Raw genomic sequence first — 21,053 nt, 5'->3', positions numbered from 1 at the left:
AAAACTTCAAAAGTATTTTGCACATCACATAAAAACAATCGGTGATATTATAGCCTTACACATATTAATTTCTACTATTACATTGTAGGATGCGTTACAGTAGGGGAACTTTTCAGTTGGCGGCTAACATCTTCAGTGGTGATTTTGATCTTTGAGTTTGGCACTTCTCGAACTTGTTCTTAGGTTTTGTTACTGATCCTATACTGAGGCCTTCAATTCTCTTTTCACTGACTAATTATAAGAAAGGGAAGAGTCAGGGTATGATGAGGACATAGAGGAGCAAATCTATGAGCAGTCATTATACCAACATATACCATACAAAAATTACCAAGAATGAACAAATTAGAGAACTAAATTTAGCTATTATTTATTCTAATCACAATACTAACGTGGGTGTGTTAGCAGCAATAGATTCCAAAAGAATCCAACTACAGGCCAACAGACAGAATTCTTTAATGTGAGTGATCATATTTGGGATTTTCCTTTCTGATAAGTGAAACTTCCTAGCTTAGTTAATAATCAGCCTCTGGGAGTGCCTGGCTGGTTCAGTTGGAAGAGGATGCTACTCTTGATCTTGGGGTTGGGAGTTTGAGCCCTATGTTGGGTGTGGAGATTACAAAAAAAAAAAAAAAAAACTTAAAAAAAAAAATCAACCAGGGTGCCTGGTTGGCTCAGTGGGTTAAAGCCTCTGCCTTTGGCTCAGGTCGTGATCCCAGGGTCCTGGGATTGAGCCCCTCATCGGGCTCTCTGCTCGGCAGGGAGCCTACTTCCCTTCCTCTCTCTCTGCCTGCCTCTCTGCCTACTTGTGATCTCTGTCTGTCAAATAAATAAATAAAATCTTTAAAAAAAAATCAACCTCTGGAACTTAAATGGTCTGTTTACAGTCTCAGAGAAAGAAGTTTAGTGATTAGATGGCTGATAATTACATTACCTATCAATTACTATTTCTAAATCAACTAGGAATGCCAAATAATCAACCTCTCTTTAAATGACAATGAGAATTGCAAGCAAAAGAGTTCAGATGTTCATGGCATAACAATTAAATTAAATGGTTCAATCAATTTTAGAGGGCGAGTCTTCCTTCACTAAGATTTGAGAGTGAGCTGTGAAGTATGAGTTCCAGATGCTTCATTAAATTTGAATGCTTTAATTATGAGTTTTGAAGGTACAAGCTAACCATGCCACCTTTGCAGAGATTTTTTTAAGGTAACCTGATCGGTATTTCCTAATAAAGGCCTCTGTTTTATTTTTACTATATAAAAATAGATTAAAAACTATATGTATAATGATGATGTTCACTGCAGCATTAATAACAATAGCTAAAATCTATGAATGGGCTAAATGTCCAAGCGACATTCCCAAGGCTGAACTAGAAGGTATTGATGGGGCTGTGCGGAGAGGGTTGCTGGGCAAAAACTGCCAATTTGGGTGAGTCTCTGTGGGATGGTCAAGATATAGTTTGTGGCTGCATATCACCTCACAACTGGTATCTCAGCCCAACTTAACCCTTCTAGGACAAATCCAATGACTGTTTTTATTCCAAATGATGAATATTTATAAACTTATTTTGAGTATCAAGCACTTGAGTTGGGGGGGCGGGAAATGCAGGCTACATTGAAGCCTGTGGAAAACTAAAGGTCTTTTTCAATCCAAATATTCATTCTTAGTAAAGCTGTAGCAGTTCCTTCTTGTATAGTTAATGCTGATGGGATAAAACTCTTTTTGTTGTTGTTGTTGTTTTTAAAGTAAGCTCTACACCCAATGTGGGGCCTGAACTCACCATCCCCAAATCAAGGGTTGCATGCTCTGCTAACTGAGCCAGCCCAAATCCTCATGGGATAAAACTCTTGCCTAGAATTTCTATAAACCCAATATCAACCCAACAAAGGAAATGGAATCATACACACCTTAAAAATCTGTGGCAATAAATATTATTCTGATATGGAATCTATGCATCAAACAGATTTTGTATGGGAAAACCAGACTTAAGATACCTCATTTCTACCTACTGGGAATTACCACAAAAAAGAAAAGAACATCAAGGGTCTAAAGCAGCAGACCTGTACAACAGAACTTTCTCTAATGGTTAAAATATCTTCTGTGCTTTCCAAAGTGATAAACAGTGTAGCTGTTGAACACCTGAAATGTGGCTAGTAGGACTGAAGAATTGACTTTTTTTTTTTTTTTAAAGTAGGCTCCGTGTCCAGCATGGAGCCCAATGTGGGGCTTGAACTTATGACCCTGAGATCAAGACCTGAGTTGAGATCAAGAATTGAATGCTTAGCCAACTGAGCCCTTAGGTGCCACTGAAGAACTGACGTTTAAAATTATTTTTTTTAAAAATTTTTAAAGATTGTATTTATTTTTTAGAGAGAGAGAGCACATACATGAGAGAGAGTGAGAGCACAAGAGAGCAGGAGCAGGGACAGAAGCGGAGGCAAAGGGAGAAGCAGGCTCCCAGCTAAGCAGGGAACCATATATGGGGCTAAATCCCAGGATGCTGGGATCATGACCTGAGCGGAAGGCAGACGCTTAACCGACTGAGCCACCCAGGCACCCCCTAAAATTGTATTTAATTTAAATATAGTCACAGCTGACTAGTGGCTACCATATCGGACAGCACAATTCTAAAGTACTTTTCAGTAAATATTTGTGTGGTTTCCAGAAAGAAGCCATGTCACATGATAAAGTGGCAGGCAAATTGTTTGCTGAGTTGTATGTAGATAACCTTAATTTGTTTAAAAAAAAAAAAAACCAACTCAGTAGGTGGTTGCATTCTCTGTAGAGAGTTTAAAAACAACAAAAGCTGGCTAAATGTCATCACTGTTTTTACTACCATTACATGCTGACTGTTCTAAGCAATGTCAGTTACAGAGTACTCGTCTTTGCCAGGGTGGACTGCAGTGGTTTCTGCTCTGCTCCCTCGGTACACCATCTCTTCTCCACAATACCTCACACATATACAAGGACCAAAGAAAATCAAATGGATTAGTGTATGTGATGGCTATTAGAGCTATTCACAAATAAATGGTTCTTCCTCTCCTACCAGACACATGGTAAGATTTCACTTCCTTACCCCTTGATCTCAGACTTGCTCCTGAAAATCTCAGCGGAAGTGCTAAAAGCCAGGGCATGCTATACTCTGCTCTCTTTGCCCTTGGCCTTGGGCACATGGCAATGTTCCAGATAATAGCTACTCCAATAGCCTGGTTTCTAGAGAGAGGACCGTGATGAACCTAGTATGTGCAAGAAATAAACCTTTTATTTTAAGCCACTGAGATTTGGGGGAATACTTTTTACTATAGCTTAATCAAGTCTGCCTTACTGATATAATATACCTACTAATATCCCTTAGCAATTTCAGAATTTAGAGATGAAATCACAACTCAGAATCAAAAGGATAAAATGAACAGTTGCGTTTCCAGAACTTACTCTATAGAAAGTCACCTTCAAGAATATTTTTATTCCAATATAATTAACATATAGTGTTACATTAGTTTCAGGTATATAATATAGTGATTCAACAATCCTATACTCAATTCTCATTACAGTTAGTAATCCCCTTCACCTGTTTCACCCATCCCCCCATGGTTCTCCCCTCTGGTAACCACTGGTTTGTTCTCTGCATTTGAGTTTGATTTTTTTTTTCTCTTTGTTCATTTTTTTCTTAAATTCCATATATGAGTGAAATCATATGGTATTTGCCTTTCTCTGACTTATTTCACTTAGCATTATACCCTCTAGATCCATCCATGTTATTGCAAATGATAATATTTCATTCTTTTTTATGGCTGAATAATATTCCATTGTGTATGTGTATATACAACCTGTTCTTTATTAATTCATCTATCAATGGACACTTGGGTTGCTTCCATATCTTGGCTATGCTAAGTAATGCTACAATAAACATAGGGGTGTATATATCTTTTCAAATTAGTGTTTTCATTTTCTTTGTGTAAATACACAGGAGTGGAATTTCTAGGTCATATGGTAATTCTATTTTTTAATTTTTTGAGGAAACTCCATACTGTTTTCCCTACAGTGGCTATACCAGTTTGCATTCCCACCAACAGTGCATGAGGATTCCTTTTTCTTTCTCTCTCTTTTTTTTTTAAGATTTTATTTATTTATTTGACAGAGAGAGACAGCGAGAGAGGGAACACAAGCAGGGGGAATCAGAGAGCGAGAAGCAGGCTTCCTACCAAGTAGGGAGCCCACTGCAGGGCTTGATCCCAGGACCCTGGCAACATGACCTGAACAAAAAGCATCAACTTAACAACTGAGCCACCCAGGTGTCCCTGAGGATTCCTTTTTCTCCACACCCTCCCTATTATTTCTTGTGTTCCTGTGTTATTTTAGCCATTCTGACAGGTGTGAGATGAAACCTCACTGTGGTTTTGATTTGCAATTATTTGATGATAAGTGATGCTGAGCATCTTTTCATCTGTCCATTGGCCATCTATGTGCCTTCTTTGGAGAAATGTTTGTTCATGTCTTCTGCCCATTTTTAATTGCATTATTTTGGGTTTTTTTCAGTGTTGAGTTGTACAACTTCTTTATATATTTCAGATATTAATCACTTATCAGATAGAGCATTTGCAAACGGCTTCTTCCATTCTGTAGGTTGTCTTTTAGTTTTCCTGATTGTTTCCTTTGCTATGCAGAAGCTTTTTATTTTGATGTAGTCCCAATACTTTATTTTTGCTTTTGTTTCCCTTGCCTAAGGAGACATGTAGAAGAATGTTGCTAAGGCCAATGTCAGCAATTACTGCCTATTCTCTCTTCTAGGATTTTCATGGTTGCAGGTCTCACATTTAGGTCTTTTATCAATTTTGAGTTTATTTTTGTGTATGGTGTGAGAAACTGGTCCAGCTATAAGTTGTTTTGCTTTTTTTAAAGATTTTATTTATTTGACAGAGAGACACAGCGGGAAAGGGAACACAAGCAGGGGGAATGGGAGAGGGAGAAGCAGGCTTCCTACCAAAGAGGGAGCTCAATGTGGGGCTCCATCCTAGGACCCTGGGATCATGACCTGAGCGGAAGGCAGCTGCTTAACAACTGAGCCACCTAGGCGCCCCCCAGCTATAGGCTCTTAAGAGCAGAGTAATGATGGTTAGCAATGAGCTAGCAACCACCCTCCATTTAATACAGTATGGATTCTGATAGAAAAATGGACAAAAGATTATAAAGAAAGGTCACTGTAAAGCTAACATAAGCCTTTTTTTTTTAAGGGCCAACATTTTTCTTTTTTTTAAAGATTTTATTTATTCATTTGACAAGACAGAGGGGGAGAAAGAAAGAGAGAGACAGGCAGGCAGAGGGAGAAAGACTCCCTGCTGAGCAGGGAGCCAAATGCAGGACTCCATCCCAGGATCTGGGGATCATGAACCGAAGGCAGAGGCTCAACCAACTGAGCCATCCAGGCGCCCCCAAACATATGATTCTTATAAATAATGCTCAACTTTACTTATTGAATTAGTTAGGGTCAAGCTAGGCTAGGTTGCCATAAGAATGAACACAACTGGGGCACCTGGGTGGTTCAGTGGGTTAAAGTCTCAGGTCATGGTCCCAGGGTCCTGGGATCAAGCCCCGCATCAGGCTCTCTGCTCTGCAGGGAGCCTGCTTCCTCCTCTCTCTCCACTTGTGATCTCTGTCAGAAAAATAGATAAAATCTTAAAAAAAAAAAAAAAAAAGGATTACAACTAACACAGCGGCTTAACACAAGATATTCTCACTTGCCCAGTCTGATAGGGATTGAGCAGTTTTCTTCTACCTTGTAGCTATGCTATTTGGATTACTGGCCTCCACTGGTATACCTACCCGTGTCTTGGAAGAAGTAATAAGTCATTTGTGTTCATTCCAGGAGTGTCATAAAACTCCTACCTAAATGTATAAAGGACCAGGAAAACATTGTTTTGGTATGTGTCCAGAGGGGAAAAAAGGCTATGATGCGCACATGGCTTTGCCTCTGCCACACTCTGAAGTGCAAAAATGAATCTAGGTAAGAGTACCATTTTTCCTATCAGATTGGCAGAGCAAAACCTCTGCCAATACTTTTTAACTGCCATTCTACTTCTAGGAAATTTATCCTACAGATAGACTGATATATGCAAAAAAAATTTTTGTAAAAGCAACAGACTGGAAGTAATTTTAAATGTTTAAATGTTCTTTGTAAGAACATCAAATTATAATGCATCCCTTATGATGGAATACCATGCAGTCATAAAAAAGAATGAGGAAGTTCTTCACGAAGTGATATAGAATAAGCTCTCTGTAACTAAATGAAAAAAAAATCAGTAACATTTGGGTAAAAAAGAAAGTATTTTTTGTGCATGTATGAATCTGATGAAAATCCAAAAAACTGATCGGATTGTCTCCAGAGGGGACCTGAGGAGACTTTTACTGCCAACTTTTAATTGTACCTTTTGAATTTTTAGACATGTCAATGTATTACCTAGTCAAAATTTTAACTTCATCTTATTGGGAGGATATGAATTCAGCCAGCCACTTTGTGACTGCACTTTGTGAAGCAAGTTGCTTCATTTTTAGGTCTGTGTGCTCATCAGCAAAAGAGTTAGTACAACCTGCATTTGTGGGGTTGTGAGAAGCCAACTGCTCTATTTCTAAAGAAAATTTTAATTGATTTGGGTGTTTTTTAATCACACTTAGAAACACTGATGTAAACAAGAAGAGCTTGTTGGATTGTCAGGAAAGCCTCTAAAGTGACATTTAAGATCTGGGAGTTTTCTCATCACGAAGGCATTAGGAGAGTGCTTGGCTTGTCTGAGAACAGCAAAGACGCTGCAGTCTCAAGAGGAGAGCAGTAGGACATGATTTCAGTGGGGGAAGTGTATAAAGATCATCTAGGACTTCAGCTTCCAGCACTGGAATGACAACACTTACATAGCTACTGTATGGACAGCAAACTATACGGTACCAAGAATAGAAGCAAGCCCTTTTTGGAAGTGAGGAACACTGACCTTTAGCCTGAACCCTCCCCATCGTCTCTTTCCCAAATCAGTGTTGTTTGAAAAAGCATTTAAATGGGTTTTTTCTAATTCACGCAAGGACCAAAGAACCAAGAGGAAAAAATTCTCAAGACTAAATACATTTTATTTTCTCTCAAAGTGACTGTTTCTGCCATTACAATTTTTTGCAGGTTAGGGGGTTTGGCTTGCTTATTAGCATTAGATGACAAAAGATAACAGGTCCATTTTAGTTTAATAAACATTTATTCCTTTAGTTGAACAACCTCTACACACAAAATATATATATGGTTTAGGATCTCTTTTTGAGTGGAAAAGGAATTTAGGTCTCAAGAGGTTTTGAGCCTTTTTCTGGAAATCATTTAACTGAGCCCAAGACCCCTAAAAAAAAATATAAAAACTGGTTCAAGGAAACCAGCAATTAGATTTTGAAATCAAACTATGGATTAAGTTAGCGAACTTAAAATTGGGGCAATTCCTCTCCTGTAGTTCCTACACACCCAAATTCACCCTGAAACACAAAAACCTCACCTACTGGAAGACAAAATGGACACAGAATAGTGGTATACTTAACATCAAGGTGCGCACAATTGATGGACTGGCCGATTTTGCGGTGTAAGAATGAGAAAAATGACTGGGGTAACACATGTAAGGATTAGATCAGTAACTATAGACTTGTTTTGACACCAACTACATGACTTTTCTCAATAGCCTATGGGAATGTTTAAGTGGGTTGACCCAAGATGACTTAGGACTTGGAATGAGCAATGACATACTTTTAAAGCCAACCCCATTTTTTCTCCTGAGGTGGCTAGTGGATTCATAATGGTCACAAAGACCATGGATAAAGTATTTAAGATTCTCATCAAAGCCAACTTTAATTTTTTATCCTCACACTTGAAAGGTTATATGAGGGCCACCAGTTTCCCAATTCTAGCACTAATTACTAGCTTAGTCTTCTCATTTACCTAATGTTCAATTTCCATCAGTTTTCATAGAGACCATTAACTAATCACTTTGCAGGAAATTCAGGATTCTACAGATCCTATAGTGTCGTGGGATACAACCAGGAGCCTCCACATTTCTAACTTCAACAGTCCTGTGGAGACCAAGGCAATTTTGCTTTGGTTAAGCAGGATGTATTTTCATTTTTAAGAGAACCCTCCTGTAACAGGTAGGTTTATTCAATTCTCTTAAAAAATTGGTGGGATTCTTTCCAAAGCAACAGTTACATAATTGGAATATTGGACTCAATATAAAAAATTAGTTCCTAGTTAATGCTGTTTGCATATGATCATGATTAAAGATTAGGAGTCTTCACATTTCCAAGCAAGATCCAGTTTAAAACGCTTCTTTCCAAACCCCTAATAACAGCCATTTGAGAGTAAACCAGAGCATTACATCACCCCAATGAAGCTGTAGGTTTCTTTACATGCACCAACAAATCTACATGGCTAGCTTATGCATTCCACTTTTACAGATTTTATACCTATTATACCAAACAGTATTTTAAACACTGACATATAAACTCCCTAATAAGATAAAGCAAAGACAAAAGTGTTTATCTTATTAGAAACAAGATACACCATCACTTATAGTCTTCAAACATTATTGCACTTTAACTTTCATAATTTGACAATGCATTCATGGAACAATCTGCAGACAACTAAATTTAACAGACAAATTAAAGAACACTTTTAAGCAGACATGACTGTCCTAAATTGTTTATTAGGTAAGAATTTTACAAACATTACTTTGATTAGCGGTAACGGTGGAGCTGGAGAGTATTGCGTCTTCTCCATGCTGCACGGCGAGAACCACCAATAGTGTGGTGGAACTTGTGACCCTTTCCAAGGCCACGGCTCTTTCGGCCTGCAGATGTCAGCCCTCGCATCTCCCTGTGCTTGTGAACTGGTTTGGTAATCCACTGGGTGTCAGGATTTCTTCTGATAGCTTTATGGAATGGATCAATGAGGATAACCTCAAAGAATTTGTATGTGGAATCTTCACCAACCCAGTAAGAATTCAAGACTCTTAGAGCCCCACAGTGACGTCCAGCTCGCTCCTGTAATAGGAAAAAAAGACTCAAGGTCAGCCTGTTTCCCATAGTAGGAAATTAAGAAGAATCCCCTTTAGTTTACCATACCAGACAAGAAACTGACTAGGGCTGTTCACTTAACTACCTGAATATTTACTAACATCTTCCCAGGGGCTAGGACCCCAAATATGAGTAAGACTTACTACAACAAACACATGAAACATTCTTACTTGAAACCACTGCCTATTATCACCTTCTCCTTGACTAAGGCACAAATGTTAGTAATATCTAACAAAATTTAGGAACCTAGTCCTTTTCTAAGACAACTGAGGGATCAGCGAACTTTTCATAGAAAACCTTAATAATGAGTGTATTATTTTAGGCGTTGCATGGTCACAATGGTCTCTTTAATATAAAATGTCTTTGTTTCTTCTTTTAAAAATAAAAAATTTTCAGTTTACAGAAGGCAACTGTAAGGTTGTTTGTCAACCTCTGGGAGAGCACAGCTTCATTTACTAACCCAGAAAGACAACTTACAACTGAACATCGGAAATCAGCCTTATGAATAAATGCACAGCTTCTGTACACCTGGCGAGATATGTTCTTCAAGACAAAGTTTACTTCCCTTCAAAAGCTTAGGTTCCAAGGCTCACACTAACCTTAAAACACGTTCCATTGCACACAAAGACACATTAATAACAAAGACTATGACTCTGACAGCAACACTTTACAAAGGTGTTCAAATTCTTCTCCACCATCTCCAGATGACTGATAAAACTGCTGAAAAATCACTTACCTCCGCAACAGATTGAAGGCTTCGTGCAAACTTTAGCTGATTAACACCATGATGGACAGGCTTGCCGTAGGTAGCACCCTTAGGAACAGGGCGTTTGCGGCCACCACGACGCACACGAATCCGATATATGACATAACCTATACAAACACATTTACAGTGGTCTTATAAAAGCCAGACGGATGAAGACTCAGTAACTTGCTACTAAATCCTGCAATGTCGAATGTATTTTGGGCTGTAAGCCAAATACTGTATCCTGAAGATAAAATAAACTACCACTTAAGACTTACTCTAAAAACAAACACATTCCAGTGTTTTTCGAAGTACTTTGTGACACACAGGAAGAATAACTTCATTCCCACTCTACACGGAGACATTGGGGCCATAGTACCTCTAAATACCAGTCCTCTAGCATTTCCCCAGGAACACAATTTTATCCAAGGATCCATATAGAGACCACTCACCTTGCTTGGCCTTGTACCCCAGCCTGCGCGCTTTATCGGGCCGCGTTGGGCGGGGGGCCCTGTGGAGCGCAGAGAGCTGGCGGTACTGCCAGCAGCGCACCCTGAGAAGAAAGCGCATTACATCGGACTGCTTCTTCCTCCATAGCTCCTGGATGTACTTGTAAGCGCCCATCTTGGCCTATCTTTGAGCTAAAAAAAAATCATGCATTTAAAATATGAGACGATCGCGTCCGTCCATCTTAGTTCCCCACCAGCCATAACAAAACCACTGAGGCTGAAAACGGCTCTCCATGCGCTGCAAGGAATAGCTGCGCCCCAGGAAAACAGCTCTGTCACCTCTGCGACCCCAGCGCGGAGCAGCGCAAGAAGGGTCTCGGTACATTTTTGTTTGATGAATGAATGGCGCCAGGCCTGAGCACTGAGGGCCGCTGAATGCGGCAGTTGGCGTCCCCTAGGGCCTGGCCTGCAAAGAAACCTCGCCGATACCACAGGGAAAGGTGCTGCGGCCGTTATCCCCGAAGGGTAAGTCTCGAGGAAAATCCACTACTGCACTCAATCCACAGGCCTCGCTTTAGACACTCTAGGCCCGGCCTTCCTTTCCTCAGCCCCATGCTTCCTTTTCATTCACGTTACAGGGCCCGCTCGAATTCGCGCCGCCATCACATCACCACCCCAGCCCGCCCCGGGAGCCGCCTCTCCAAGCCCGCGCAGCCCCGCATCCTGATCGAACTCGCGCCGCACAGGAGACAGAAGGAGCTCCAAGGCCGCAGGGTCCCCGAGTCTGGATGGCTGAAGCGAACGGAGATGAGCGGCGGATGCAGCAGCGAATTCCACCAACACAGCCTACCTGATGGCTGCCGCCCGACGGAAAGGAAAGAGCTTTTCTCCCACAATCCTTTTTGGGCTCCTCCCCCTCAGCGGCGAGCCTCTTTCCGGTGGAAAGCTTCGGGTCCCACGGCCTCATGGGACATGTAGTTCCCGCAGCGATCCTGGTGGGCGGAGTTCGGCCCGGATTGGACGCAGCCTCCCTTATTATCCCGCCCCTCTGGTCCTCAGGATTTGAGTTTAAGACGCAGGGGCGGTTCAAAGAGCGAGAGTCCTTGGTTAGGCCTCGGCCGGCGGGTGTCCGCACTGGTCTTGTAGCCCGGAGGAGGCAAGTTGGGGGCGGGGCTCACGTGGCCGAAACAGGTCGTGGAGACACTCTACCAGAGCACCGCGTCTTTGGAGCCTGTGGAGGTGTTCAGGTTTGTGTCTTGAGGTACAGGGAACAGCTTAACGCTCCGCAGGCTCCTCACCTGGGGAGTCGCGGCGGGTACCCCAGTGCGGCGCTATCTATCCCCCTTATCCCACTAGCTGCACCCCAGCAAGCCAGATAACACGCTCGTGCTGTCAGGGCTTCACGGGTGGGGGCGCGCGCCCCGCCTTCCGGCTTAGCCTCTGCAGGCCCGGGCTCCGAGGGATTTTACCCTAAAGTAGGGTCGGAGGGTGGGGAACTGGGGGGTTAGGAGGGGTGCGCTGGTAACTCGGCGCCTTTCCATTTTCATGCCTTTCCTGCCGACTTGGTCCCAGATTTGCTACGTCAGAAACAGTTCTTTTTTTTTTTTTTTTTTTTTAAGGCAAAATATTTTTATGCTAAGACCTGGTTTGCAGGTGCGAGTGTTTGGGGAAGAAATGCCGAGAAAATGCTGGCGTTTTGGGTTGAGTTCTTTTATTGAGAAACAGTTAACCAGTTTCTTGCGTCTCCAGAATATTTTCATTTTTGATGCGGTCATGTAGTTTTTCTAACTTATTAGCGGGGTTTTCCCCTTTTTTTTTCCTATTTTCCTTTTTTTTTAAATTGTAGCTTTACCATTGCAGGAATCCTCACATGGGTCACTGATTTATTCAGCATATATTTATGAAATGCCTAATACGTGCCAGGCAGTGTCCCAACTGCTGGGGATGCAGCAATAGTGAACGCAGAAATTCTAGCTTTCTTGGAAATGGGCAATAAACATAAACAAGATATATTATGTTCGGTAAAAAGTACTAAAGACAAACGTTAAGAGGTGAGGGAGGATAGTGTTGGCGTGGGGGTGGGATCAGAATTTTGGATGAAATATTCAGCATTAGTCTTCTTGAAATAACATTTGAGAAAAAAAACCCAGAAGGATGTGAACATTGGAGATTTGGGCTGATTTCAGTCAAAAGGAAAATTGCCAAGGCTGGAGTATGCCTTGATTCATACAGAAACATCAAGGAGGCAGTGTGGCAGGAATGAACCATAAGGGAAACTAGCAGATGACATGAGAGCGATGGAGGTTCTTAGGTTTTCACACTGCCTGAGATCAGAAACTGTTGGAAGATTTTAAGCAGAAGGGTGACTTCTTGTGACTTACTTTTTTTTTTAAGATTTTATTTATTTGACAGAGAGAGATCACAAGTAGCAGAGAGGCAGGCAGAGAGAGAGGAGGAAGCAGGCTTCCTGCTGAGCACAGAGCCCGACGTGGGTCTGGATCCCAGGACCCTGAGATCATGACCTGAGCCAAAGGCAGAGGCTTTAACCGACTGAGCCACCCAGGCGCCCCTGTGATTTACATTTTTAAGAGATGGAGAGGAGAAGGGAGTTGATAGAAATTGGAAGGGGAGATGAACCATGAGAGACTATGGACTCTGAAAAACAACCTGAGGGTTTTGAAGGGGCGAGGGGGTGGGGGGTGGGAGGTTGGGGAAGCAGGTGGTGGGTAATAGAGAGGACACGTATTGCAATGGAGCACTGGGTGTGGTACAGAAACAATGAATACGGTTATGCTGAAAATAAATTAAAAAAATAAAAAAGGATTATCAGGATTGCAGTTTTGAGCCCCAAAGAAGGGAAAAAGTTGAAGCAGAGAGACTAGGAAGTTGTATTAGTTTCTTTTCGCTAATTACAGCAAACTTACTGGCTTAAAATATCACAAATATGTTGTCTTACACAGGTCAGAAATCTCTGTAGGCTTAAAATCAGATTGCTGTGTTCCTTTTAGAGAAGCTAGGGGAGAATCCATTTGCTTGCTTTTTCCACCTTTTTTTTTTTTTAAGATTTTACTTATTTATATGAGAGGAGGGGGCTAGGGACCAGTGCAGGGAGAGGAGCAGAGGGAGAGAGACAAGCGGATTCCACATTGGAGGGCAGAGCGGGTTGAGGGGCCAGTCCAACGATCCTGAGACCATGACTCTAGCCAAAACCAAGAGTGAGATGCTCAACCAACCGAACCACCGAGGTGCCCCTGCTGTTCCCAGTTTTTAGAGGCCACCAGCATTCTTTGGCTCCTGACCCTTTCGTTCATTTTCAAAGCCAGTAGTATAGCATCTTTGTATTCTCTATTTCTCTTTCTGACACACTTGATGACACTGGGTCTACCCAGATAGTCCAGTATAGTCTCCCCATCTCAAGGGTCTTAATTTAATCACCGCTGCAAAGTCCTTGGTACTTTGTAAAATAAAATATTCACAGGTTTTGGGCATTATCACATAGACATCCTTGAGAGACCAGGTGAGAGAAGTTGGTGCCTCTCATCACTTCATTAGTGGACCTGGTAAGTAAGTGGTCCTGTCCTGGATATGTTCCAAAGGTGGTGGCTTTACTGGTTTATCAGATGTGGGGTAAAAAAAAAAAAAAAAAAAAAAAAATGAGTCAATGATTGGCTATAAAAAATTAATTAATTAAAAAAATAAAGTGATGCCTGGCTGGCTCAGTCGGTAGAGCATATGACTTTTTTTTTTTTTAAGGTTTTATTTATTTATTTGACAGTGAGATCACAAGTAGGCAGAGAGGCATTCAGAGAGGGGGGGAACCAGGCTCCCTGCTGAACAGAGAGCCCAATGCGGGGCTCCATCCCAGGACCCTGGGATCATGACCTGAGCCACCCAGGTGCCCCTAGAGCATGTGACTCTTGATCTCAGGGTTGAGTTTGAATCACATGTTGGGCAGAGGGATTACTTTAAAAAAATGACTACAAAGTTGGATGAATCATTTGGAAAGGAGTTCTGGCAATGCAAATAATTGCTGCTAATTCCTTAATTAGTTTTTGCCATTTTGTTTCTTCATTTGCAATTTGCAGTTTCTTAGTAGTTTTGCAAGATTTGGATTGGTATTTTCAATTGACTCAGATTCCTGAGGGCAGGTATCATTTCTGGTTTTGCCCCCCTTTTGTACCTCATGTGTGGCATTATGGTAAGACCTCAGTAAATATTTAATGAATAAAAGAATGGTAAGCTAGAATCTGCTCATTATATTTTATTATATGCAGTATTGTTTACAAAACCTTTTAAATGTATGTTTATGTAAAATTATTCATATATGGATAAGTAAGTGTTGCGCACAGTACCTGATGTTTGCATAAATACACAGTGTAAAAGTTTTCTCCATACGAGGCTTCATAATATGATTATAACATCTCCCTGTTAAGTGTTTCAGTATTAATATTGTTTTAGTAGCATAAAAAAAAGTTGTTTAGCTTATATAAGTAGAATGATTTCCTTAGAAAAACAGAAGTACTGGCAGTTTCGAGTAGCTGTTTCTGATAGCTCTTTAAAGCGTTTATTGACCAAGCTCAGTGTTTTCCACAGGAATGGATCAAGTCATGTTTTTATTCTCTAGAAACATTATTGATTAGCCTGGAAAGCAAAGCAGTATGCAGTTAAGACTGCATTGGATTTTGCCTGTTAAGCCTGTTCTCTCAAGTCATTTATATCAGATGAGGATTAATAGGTCACAGATTGAATTTTATTGTTCAGCAGTTACTTAGGGTAGGGACTGTACTAAGTAGTTCTAACTAGTGCTTTACAGTAAACACTAACTGGGGTGCCTGGGAGGCTCAGTCAGTTAAGTGTCTAATTCTTCAGCCTAGGTCTTGATCTCAGGGTTATGAGTTCAAGCCCTGCATTGGGCTCAATGCTGAGTGTGGAGGTTACTAAAAAACATTAGATACTATTAAAAAAAATTAATACTTTCATTAGCAGGTTGTTAACCTTCAGCTTTAGGTAATATTGTTTCCCACTTGACAACAACTTAGAACCTAGAATGTTTCAGCTGTGCTTTGATTAATCATATTTATCCTTTCATCTTTGTTTTGTTTTTAATGGTGTAAAATATTTAACATGGATTATTCTGTTTTATCTTGCTTCTTTCCTTATAAAATACCTTAAAATCCTTACCAAGTGTTGAGTACCCTCTGTTCAATTATTTTTACTGTTTGCCTTTGATGGAGATTCTCTGATAGACTAAAACAACTCCCCCAGTTTATTTATACACACACATACACCAAAAGTAGTGTGTATCTTTAACACACTTCATCTGCTAATCCTATTATCAGTGAGTGATCAAAGTGTAATTGTAGTATGCCACTTTTTGTTATTTATATATTTTTAAAAGATTTTATTTATTTATTTATTTGACAGCGAGAGAGGGAACATAAGCAGTGGGAGTGGGAGATGGAGAAGCAGGCTTCCCGTGGAGCAGGGAGCCCAATACGGGCTCAATCCCAGGACCCTGGGACCATGACCCAAGTTGAAGGCAGACGCTTAACGACTGAGTCATCTAGGCACTGCAGTAGTATGCCACTTTTAAAGCAAGTATATTAAGACCACTTCCTAAGAGTGGAGTATTTGATTGGGATTTCTCAGGATTCTGTTGGTTTCAGCATTTTCCCAGTTTGCTGGAGTCCCCAGAACTCATATTTGCCTCTCTTTTATGGGGAGTCTATTGCTGTTAATAATTGGGGTGTTTTTTTCTTTTAACTCTCTGGTTCACTTAACTGCAACATGTACCTGCCCCCCCCTTTTTTTTTTAAAGATTTTATTTATTTATTTGAGAGAGAATGAGTGAGAGCGAGCATGAGAGAGGAGAAAGTCAGAGGGAGAAGCAGACTCTCCAAGGAGCTGGGAGCCCGATGCGGGACTCGATCCTGGAAGTCCAGGATCATGACCTGAGCCGAAGGCAGTCTCCCAACCAACTGAGCCACCCAGGCGCCCCTGTACCTGCCCTTTTAAAGCACTTGTTTTTGTTTTAAGATTGATATGATATGTGGTAAAGGGGTATTTTCTTATTGAACAGGAAAAGAAGAGAAGGTAAGGTATTTAGAAATTCTGCAGGGACTAAGACATTTTCAGAGGATGGGAAATAACAATAGAAAAATTAGAATTTAGATGCCAGTAGCAACCTTTTCTGACAACGGAATTGCTCTATGCTGCCATCATTTTTCTTATCTGACAGATTTCTTTTTCATCCTTTTGGTTGGTGGCATGTGGTTAAGTGGCAACTTCCTTTAAATTTTAACTATTATCATTAAAAACCCTTTGAAAGAAAGATTCAATGATATCATAAACTTATAGGAGATCACAAAATGCAAAAAGAGTAGAATCCTACAATCAATGAGATGACATTAGATTAATCATAAATTCAGGTGTAGAAAACCTTTTAAAATAGTCCATAGCTGCTGACATAGGAGATATCATACCATAGATGATCAGTGCGTCACAGAGCTCTCCTCTTACAAATAAAGGCTGAGAATTTTTGTATTGCTGTTATGTTGAAAATATATTTTAAAAAATGGTGCCTGGCTTGATCAGTTGGTAGAGCATGCAACACTCAATCTCAGGGTCATGAGTTTGAGTCCCACATTGGGCATAGAGATTACTTTAAAAATTTAAAAAATAAATATAATATATGTGTATTTGTGTGTGTGTGTGTCTGTCCCTTAAGAGAAGTAGTTCTCATAGAAATAAGTGATAAATATTCTTGGGAAGATTTGGAAGGATCCCAACCATGCCACCAGGAAATAATGGCTACATTGCATTAAGTGATGATTATTTCTCTACTGGTAAAATGTACTGTACTGCTCTGGAAATGAGTGCTGTGTTATTACTGTGCTGCAGTAATGGTAGCAATAAAATTTTTCCTGTCAGCAGATTGGTGTTGTGGCTAATTTGGGTTATAAAAATTACAGACTTTTGGGGGCACCTGGGTGGTTCAGTCAGTTAAGCATCTGCCTTTAGCTCAGGTCATGATCGTAGGGTCCAGGGATTCAGCCCCCCATCGGGCTCCCTGCTCAGTGGGGAATCTGATTCTGCCTTTTCCGCTGCCTGCCGCTCCCCCTGCTTGTTCTCTCTTTCTCTTTCTGTCTGTCAAATAAGTAAATAAAATCTTTTTTTAAAAAAAGATAAAAAATAAGTAAATAAAATCTTAAAAAAAAAAGATTTTATTTACTTATTTGACAGAGAGATTCCAAGTAGGCAGAGAGGTAGGCAGAGAGAGAGGGGGAAGTCCCCTGCGGAGCAGAGAGCCTGATGCGGGGCTCTGAGATCATGACCTGATCCGAAGGCAGAGGCTTAACCCACTGAGCCACCCAGGCACCCAATAAATATAATCTTAAAAAAAAAAAAAAAAGCATGACTCAAAAAGAAGCATGAAAAAGCCCAGTTTTTCATTTAACTGAGAAAAGATGGATGGCATTAATAGCATTAATGTTTCTCTAAAAAATCATGTCCAGGGGCGCCTGGGTGGCTCAGTGGGTTAAAGCCTCTGCCTTTCGCTCCGGTCATGGTCCCAGGGTCGTGGGATCGAGCCCCGCATCGGGCTCTCTGCTCGGCAGGGAGCCTTCTTCCTCCTCTCTCTGCCTGCCTCTCTGCCTACTTGTGATCTCTATCTGTCAAATAAATAAATAAAATCTTAAAACAAAACAAAAACTATAAAAAAAATAAAAAATCATGTCCATTCTCTATCCAAATTTTTGTCTTCATGCCTCCTTAAACTTTTGTTTGAATATTGGTTTTTTCCCAGATAAATATTGATGAGCAGGCAGTGTCTTTCAAGGATTGGTTTCATCTAGGATTTGATTTAGATTCCTGTAGACTTAGTGTTGAAATATTCTTTGTATAAAATGTTTTTTTTTAAATAAACATGTGTTTGTATCTACGTGTATTCTTGTGCTTATCTAGATTACCTCTGCAAAAATGTGTAAGAAACTGGTAACACTGATTGCTCTAAGGGAGCAAATAGACTAGGAATGGGGTTTGGAAGGCCATGCCTTATTGTATATATCCTTTTTTATTTTTGGCATTTCCCCCTGCATATGTATGACTTATTTAAACATAGAAAAAAGGAAAAACGGTTGATTCAAACAGTGTACAGTTTCACAGATCTTTTATTCTTTTCACAGTGGCATATCCTGAGAGAAGATGGGAAAGGGCTGCAAGGTTGTGGTCTGTGGCTTGTTATCTGTGGGGAAAACTGCAATTTTGGAGCAGCTTCTTTATGGGAATCATACTATTGGTAAGATTATTTTTCTCTAGTTTCTCTATAGGTTCTGAGAACTGTTCAGGGTCTTTTGTTGGCCATGCTAACCTAAAGATGGGTAATGGTACCAAAAGTGAGGTATAATCTATAGGACTAAAGGGTTGAAGTCAACAGAAACTGAAAAGCAGGGGAAGTAGGGGAGAGAAAAAAATAATATTTGTTATGGAAATTCAAGAGTATTTGCTGTAAGTTACAACAGGTAAGAAAACAAATGTGTGTGTGCATATGTGGTTTCCCGTGTATTTACATAATAAATAGTGGTCTTAGAGTCATAGAATCACTGACCTAAGAATACACTGAACAGTGATCTGTCATTCAAGTTTCAAACAGGACTTTCCAATTCTGCTATAAAAGTTTTAAAAATGGAAGAAACTCTTATTTGCTCTAATATGACCTAATTTTGTGAATTGGATTATCACATTCATTTTTCCATTCATTGAGGTAAATAATTAGTAAATACTTGCTGTATGATACAGGCTGTAATAAGACCTTTTGAAAGTGCAGAATTGAAAACCACATCTCTCTCTTTTTAAGGAGATCATCATTTAGTAAGGAATATAGACATTACAAGTTAGAATGAAATGAGGTTTGTTAGGTAGTGGAACCGTGGATCTTCAAAGTATTTATCTCTAGCAAGTAGCTCAGAGCACATTTCTTTTATTGACCCATCTTGATTAGCTCTGCTTCTCTTCCTGCTTCCCGAAATAATGGTTAACAATTTTGGTTAAATCCATACTTGGTTTTTATTATGATGCCAGTGCCTGCAGTTCTCAAACTTTTTGAGAACTTTTGGTTTCAGAATCCCCCTGTCATAAATGCTGCACTATGGTTTCTCTCCCCCCCCCCTTTTTTTTTCTCTTTTAGTGATGGGGGAAGGGGCAAAGGGAGAGGAAGAGACAAAATCTTAAGCAGGTTCCAGGTGGTGCTCCGTCTCAGAACTCTAAGATCATGACCTGAGCCAAAATCAAGAGTCAGATGCTTAACTGACTAAGCCACTCGGAGCCCCCGCACTATTGATTCTTAATTTTTTTTTACCTCCCAATTCTAATTTATGCCTATGCAAAAATAAACTATGTCCAGGGAATAAAATCTCTTTATCCTCTTAAAACCCCAAACAGGTTTTATTTATGTAGGCTTTATCATCCAATATTTTTACTGTGTTAGAAATGAAAACTGAGGAATCTTTAAAAATACTCATTTATTGCTTAAAATAATAAATCTGTTATATGCTAAGATAACATTTTCATGAAAAGTTTAATTATATTTTCAAAAAAGTGAGAAAATGAGCATTGATTTACATTTTTTGAAAATCTAATGTTCAGCTTACTATAAGGCAGCTGGATTATCGTATCTACTTGCTTTTGTATTTAATCAGTTGTGGTATATTTTTTTTTAGTTGAAATATATGAAGAAAACTGCCTCACACAGATAAATCATTGGAAGAAGTAGGAGTATGTTATAGCCTTTCCAGATAATTGTGGGTATTCTTTGCTATTTCACTAAAACTCAACAAGTGACGTTTACTTAAAGCTTATTGGAAACCACATTAGTAAACTTTTCCTACTCTATTAAAGTAAAACCTCATTGATCCATTTTGAACTATAAATGTGATTTTACCCAATACTGGTTTTTAAACATCGTAAATTGTTCATTTGAAAAATACTGGCTCACTGAGATAAGCAGATCTTCCAAATACCATTTATTAATATCATCACCAGTCTTATCAGTATTAAGAAGCTATCAAGTTCGTGGTGCTGGGTACAATTCTCATTTTCACTCAAAAGCTCAAATTTTATCATTGACAACAAATATTGCCAGTTATATTTCTCAAAAACGATAAGCTCCCCTTATTCATTTTTTAAAAACATCTATCAAATACCCCAAATAAATTTTCCTGTCCTTTCTTCTTTAAAAAAAAAAAATTGGCTAGTTCAATCCGCAACTCAAACATGAGCTTTTCCTCCAATTACCACAATTCATCATGCAGAATACTTCATGCATTAATGACACAGAATATTTAAAAATGTAAATGTGTATACTCAAGATTTGAGATTTAATAAAATAAGTAAATTTTTACTGATTTATCAAGGACTTTTTTTTTTTAAGATTTTATTTATTTATTTGACAGAGAGAGAGAGATCACAAATAGGCAGAGAGGCATGCAGAGAGAGAGAGGAGGGGTAGCAGACTCCCCGCTGAGCAGAGAGCCTGATTCGGTACTCGATCTCAGGACCCTGAGATCATGACCTGAACCAGAGGCAGAGGTTTAACCCACTGAGCCACCTAGGTGCCCCTGTCAAGGACATTCTTTTTTTTTTTTTTTTTTTTTAATATTTTATTTATTTAACAGAGAAAAACCACAACTAGGCAGAGAGAGAGGAGGGGTAGCAGACTCCCCGCTGAGCAGAGAGCCCAATGTGGGGCTTAATCCCGGGACCCTGGGACCACGACCTGA

General features: G+C 39.9%; 2 protein-coding genes across 2 annotated transcripts in view; one reads left to right on the top strand and one right to left on the bottom strand.

Annotated features, from left to right (window-relative positions):
- Window positions 1–8,694: 8,694 nt before the first annotated feature.
- Window positions 8,695–11,154, bottom strand: RPL15 (ribosomal protein L15). Its single transcript, XM_046001850.1, has 4 exons — window positions 11,023–11,154; window positions 10,282–10,470; window positions 9,821–9,957; window positions 8,695–9,051 (listed from the first exon to the last, which is right to left on the bottom strand). The coding sequence occupies exons 2-4, from the start codon at window positions 10,451–10,453 to the stop codon at window positions 8,746–8,748; spliced, it is 615 nt and encodes a 204-aa protein (XP_045857806.1). The 5' UTR covers window positions 10,454–10,470; window positions 11,023–11,154; the 3' UTR covers window positions 8,695–8,745.
- Window positions 11,155–11,331: 177 nt separating this feature from the next.
- Window positions 11,332–21,053, top strand: part of NKIRAS1 (NFKB inhibitor interacting Ras like 1) — a 38,117-nt gene continuing 28,395 nt past the window's right edge. The window contains exons 1-2 of the mRNA XM_046001853.1: window positions 11,332–11,525; window positions 18,462–18,574. Of these exons, the coding sequence (XP_045857809.1) occupies window positions 18,481–18,574 (94 nt within the window). The 5' untranslated portion in view covers window positions 11,332–11,525; window positions 18,462–18,480. The remainder of the gene's footprint in view (window positions 11,526–18,461; window positions 18,575–21,053) is intronic.

The sequence above is a fragment of the Meles meles genome, chromosome 4 (genome assembly GCF_922984935.1).
Source record: "Meles meles chromosome 4, mMelMel3.1 paternal haplotype, whole genome shotgun sequence".
In the NCBI taxonomy this organism is placed as follows: Eukaryota; Metazoa; Chordata; class Mammalia; order Carnivora; family Mustelidae; genus Meles; species Meles meles.
Note: the sequence above shows the minus strand (reverse complement) of the source record. Positions and strands in the feature narration are given on the sequence as shown.

What these genes read in the sequence shown, in the direction of transcription:
- RPL15 (XM_046001850.1), bottom strand. Translation starts at nt 10,453, where the DNA reads ATGGGCGCTTACAAGTACATCCAGGAGCTATGGAGGAAGAAGCAGTCC. An exon ending in GGGGTACAAGGCCAAGCAAG is followed by an intron (nt 9,958 to 10,281) that starts GTGAGTGGTCTC and finishes GTGTTTGTATAG; the next exon opens with GTTATGTCATATATCGGATT. An exon ending in GCCTTCAATCTGTTGCGGAG is followed by an intron (nt 9,052 to 9,820) that starts GTAAGTGATTTT and finishes TTCCTATTACAG; the next exon opens with GAGCGAGCTGGACGTCACTG.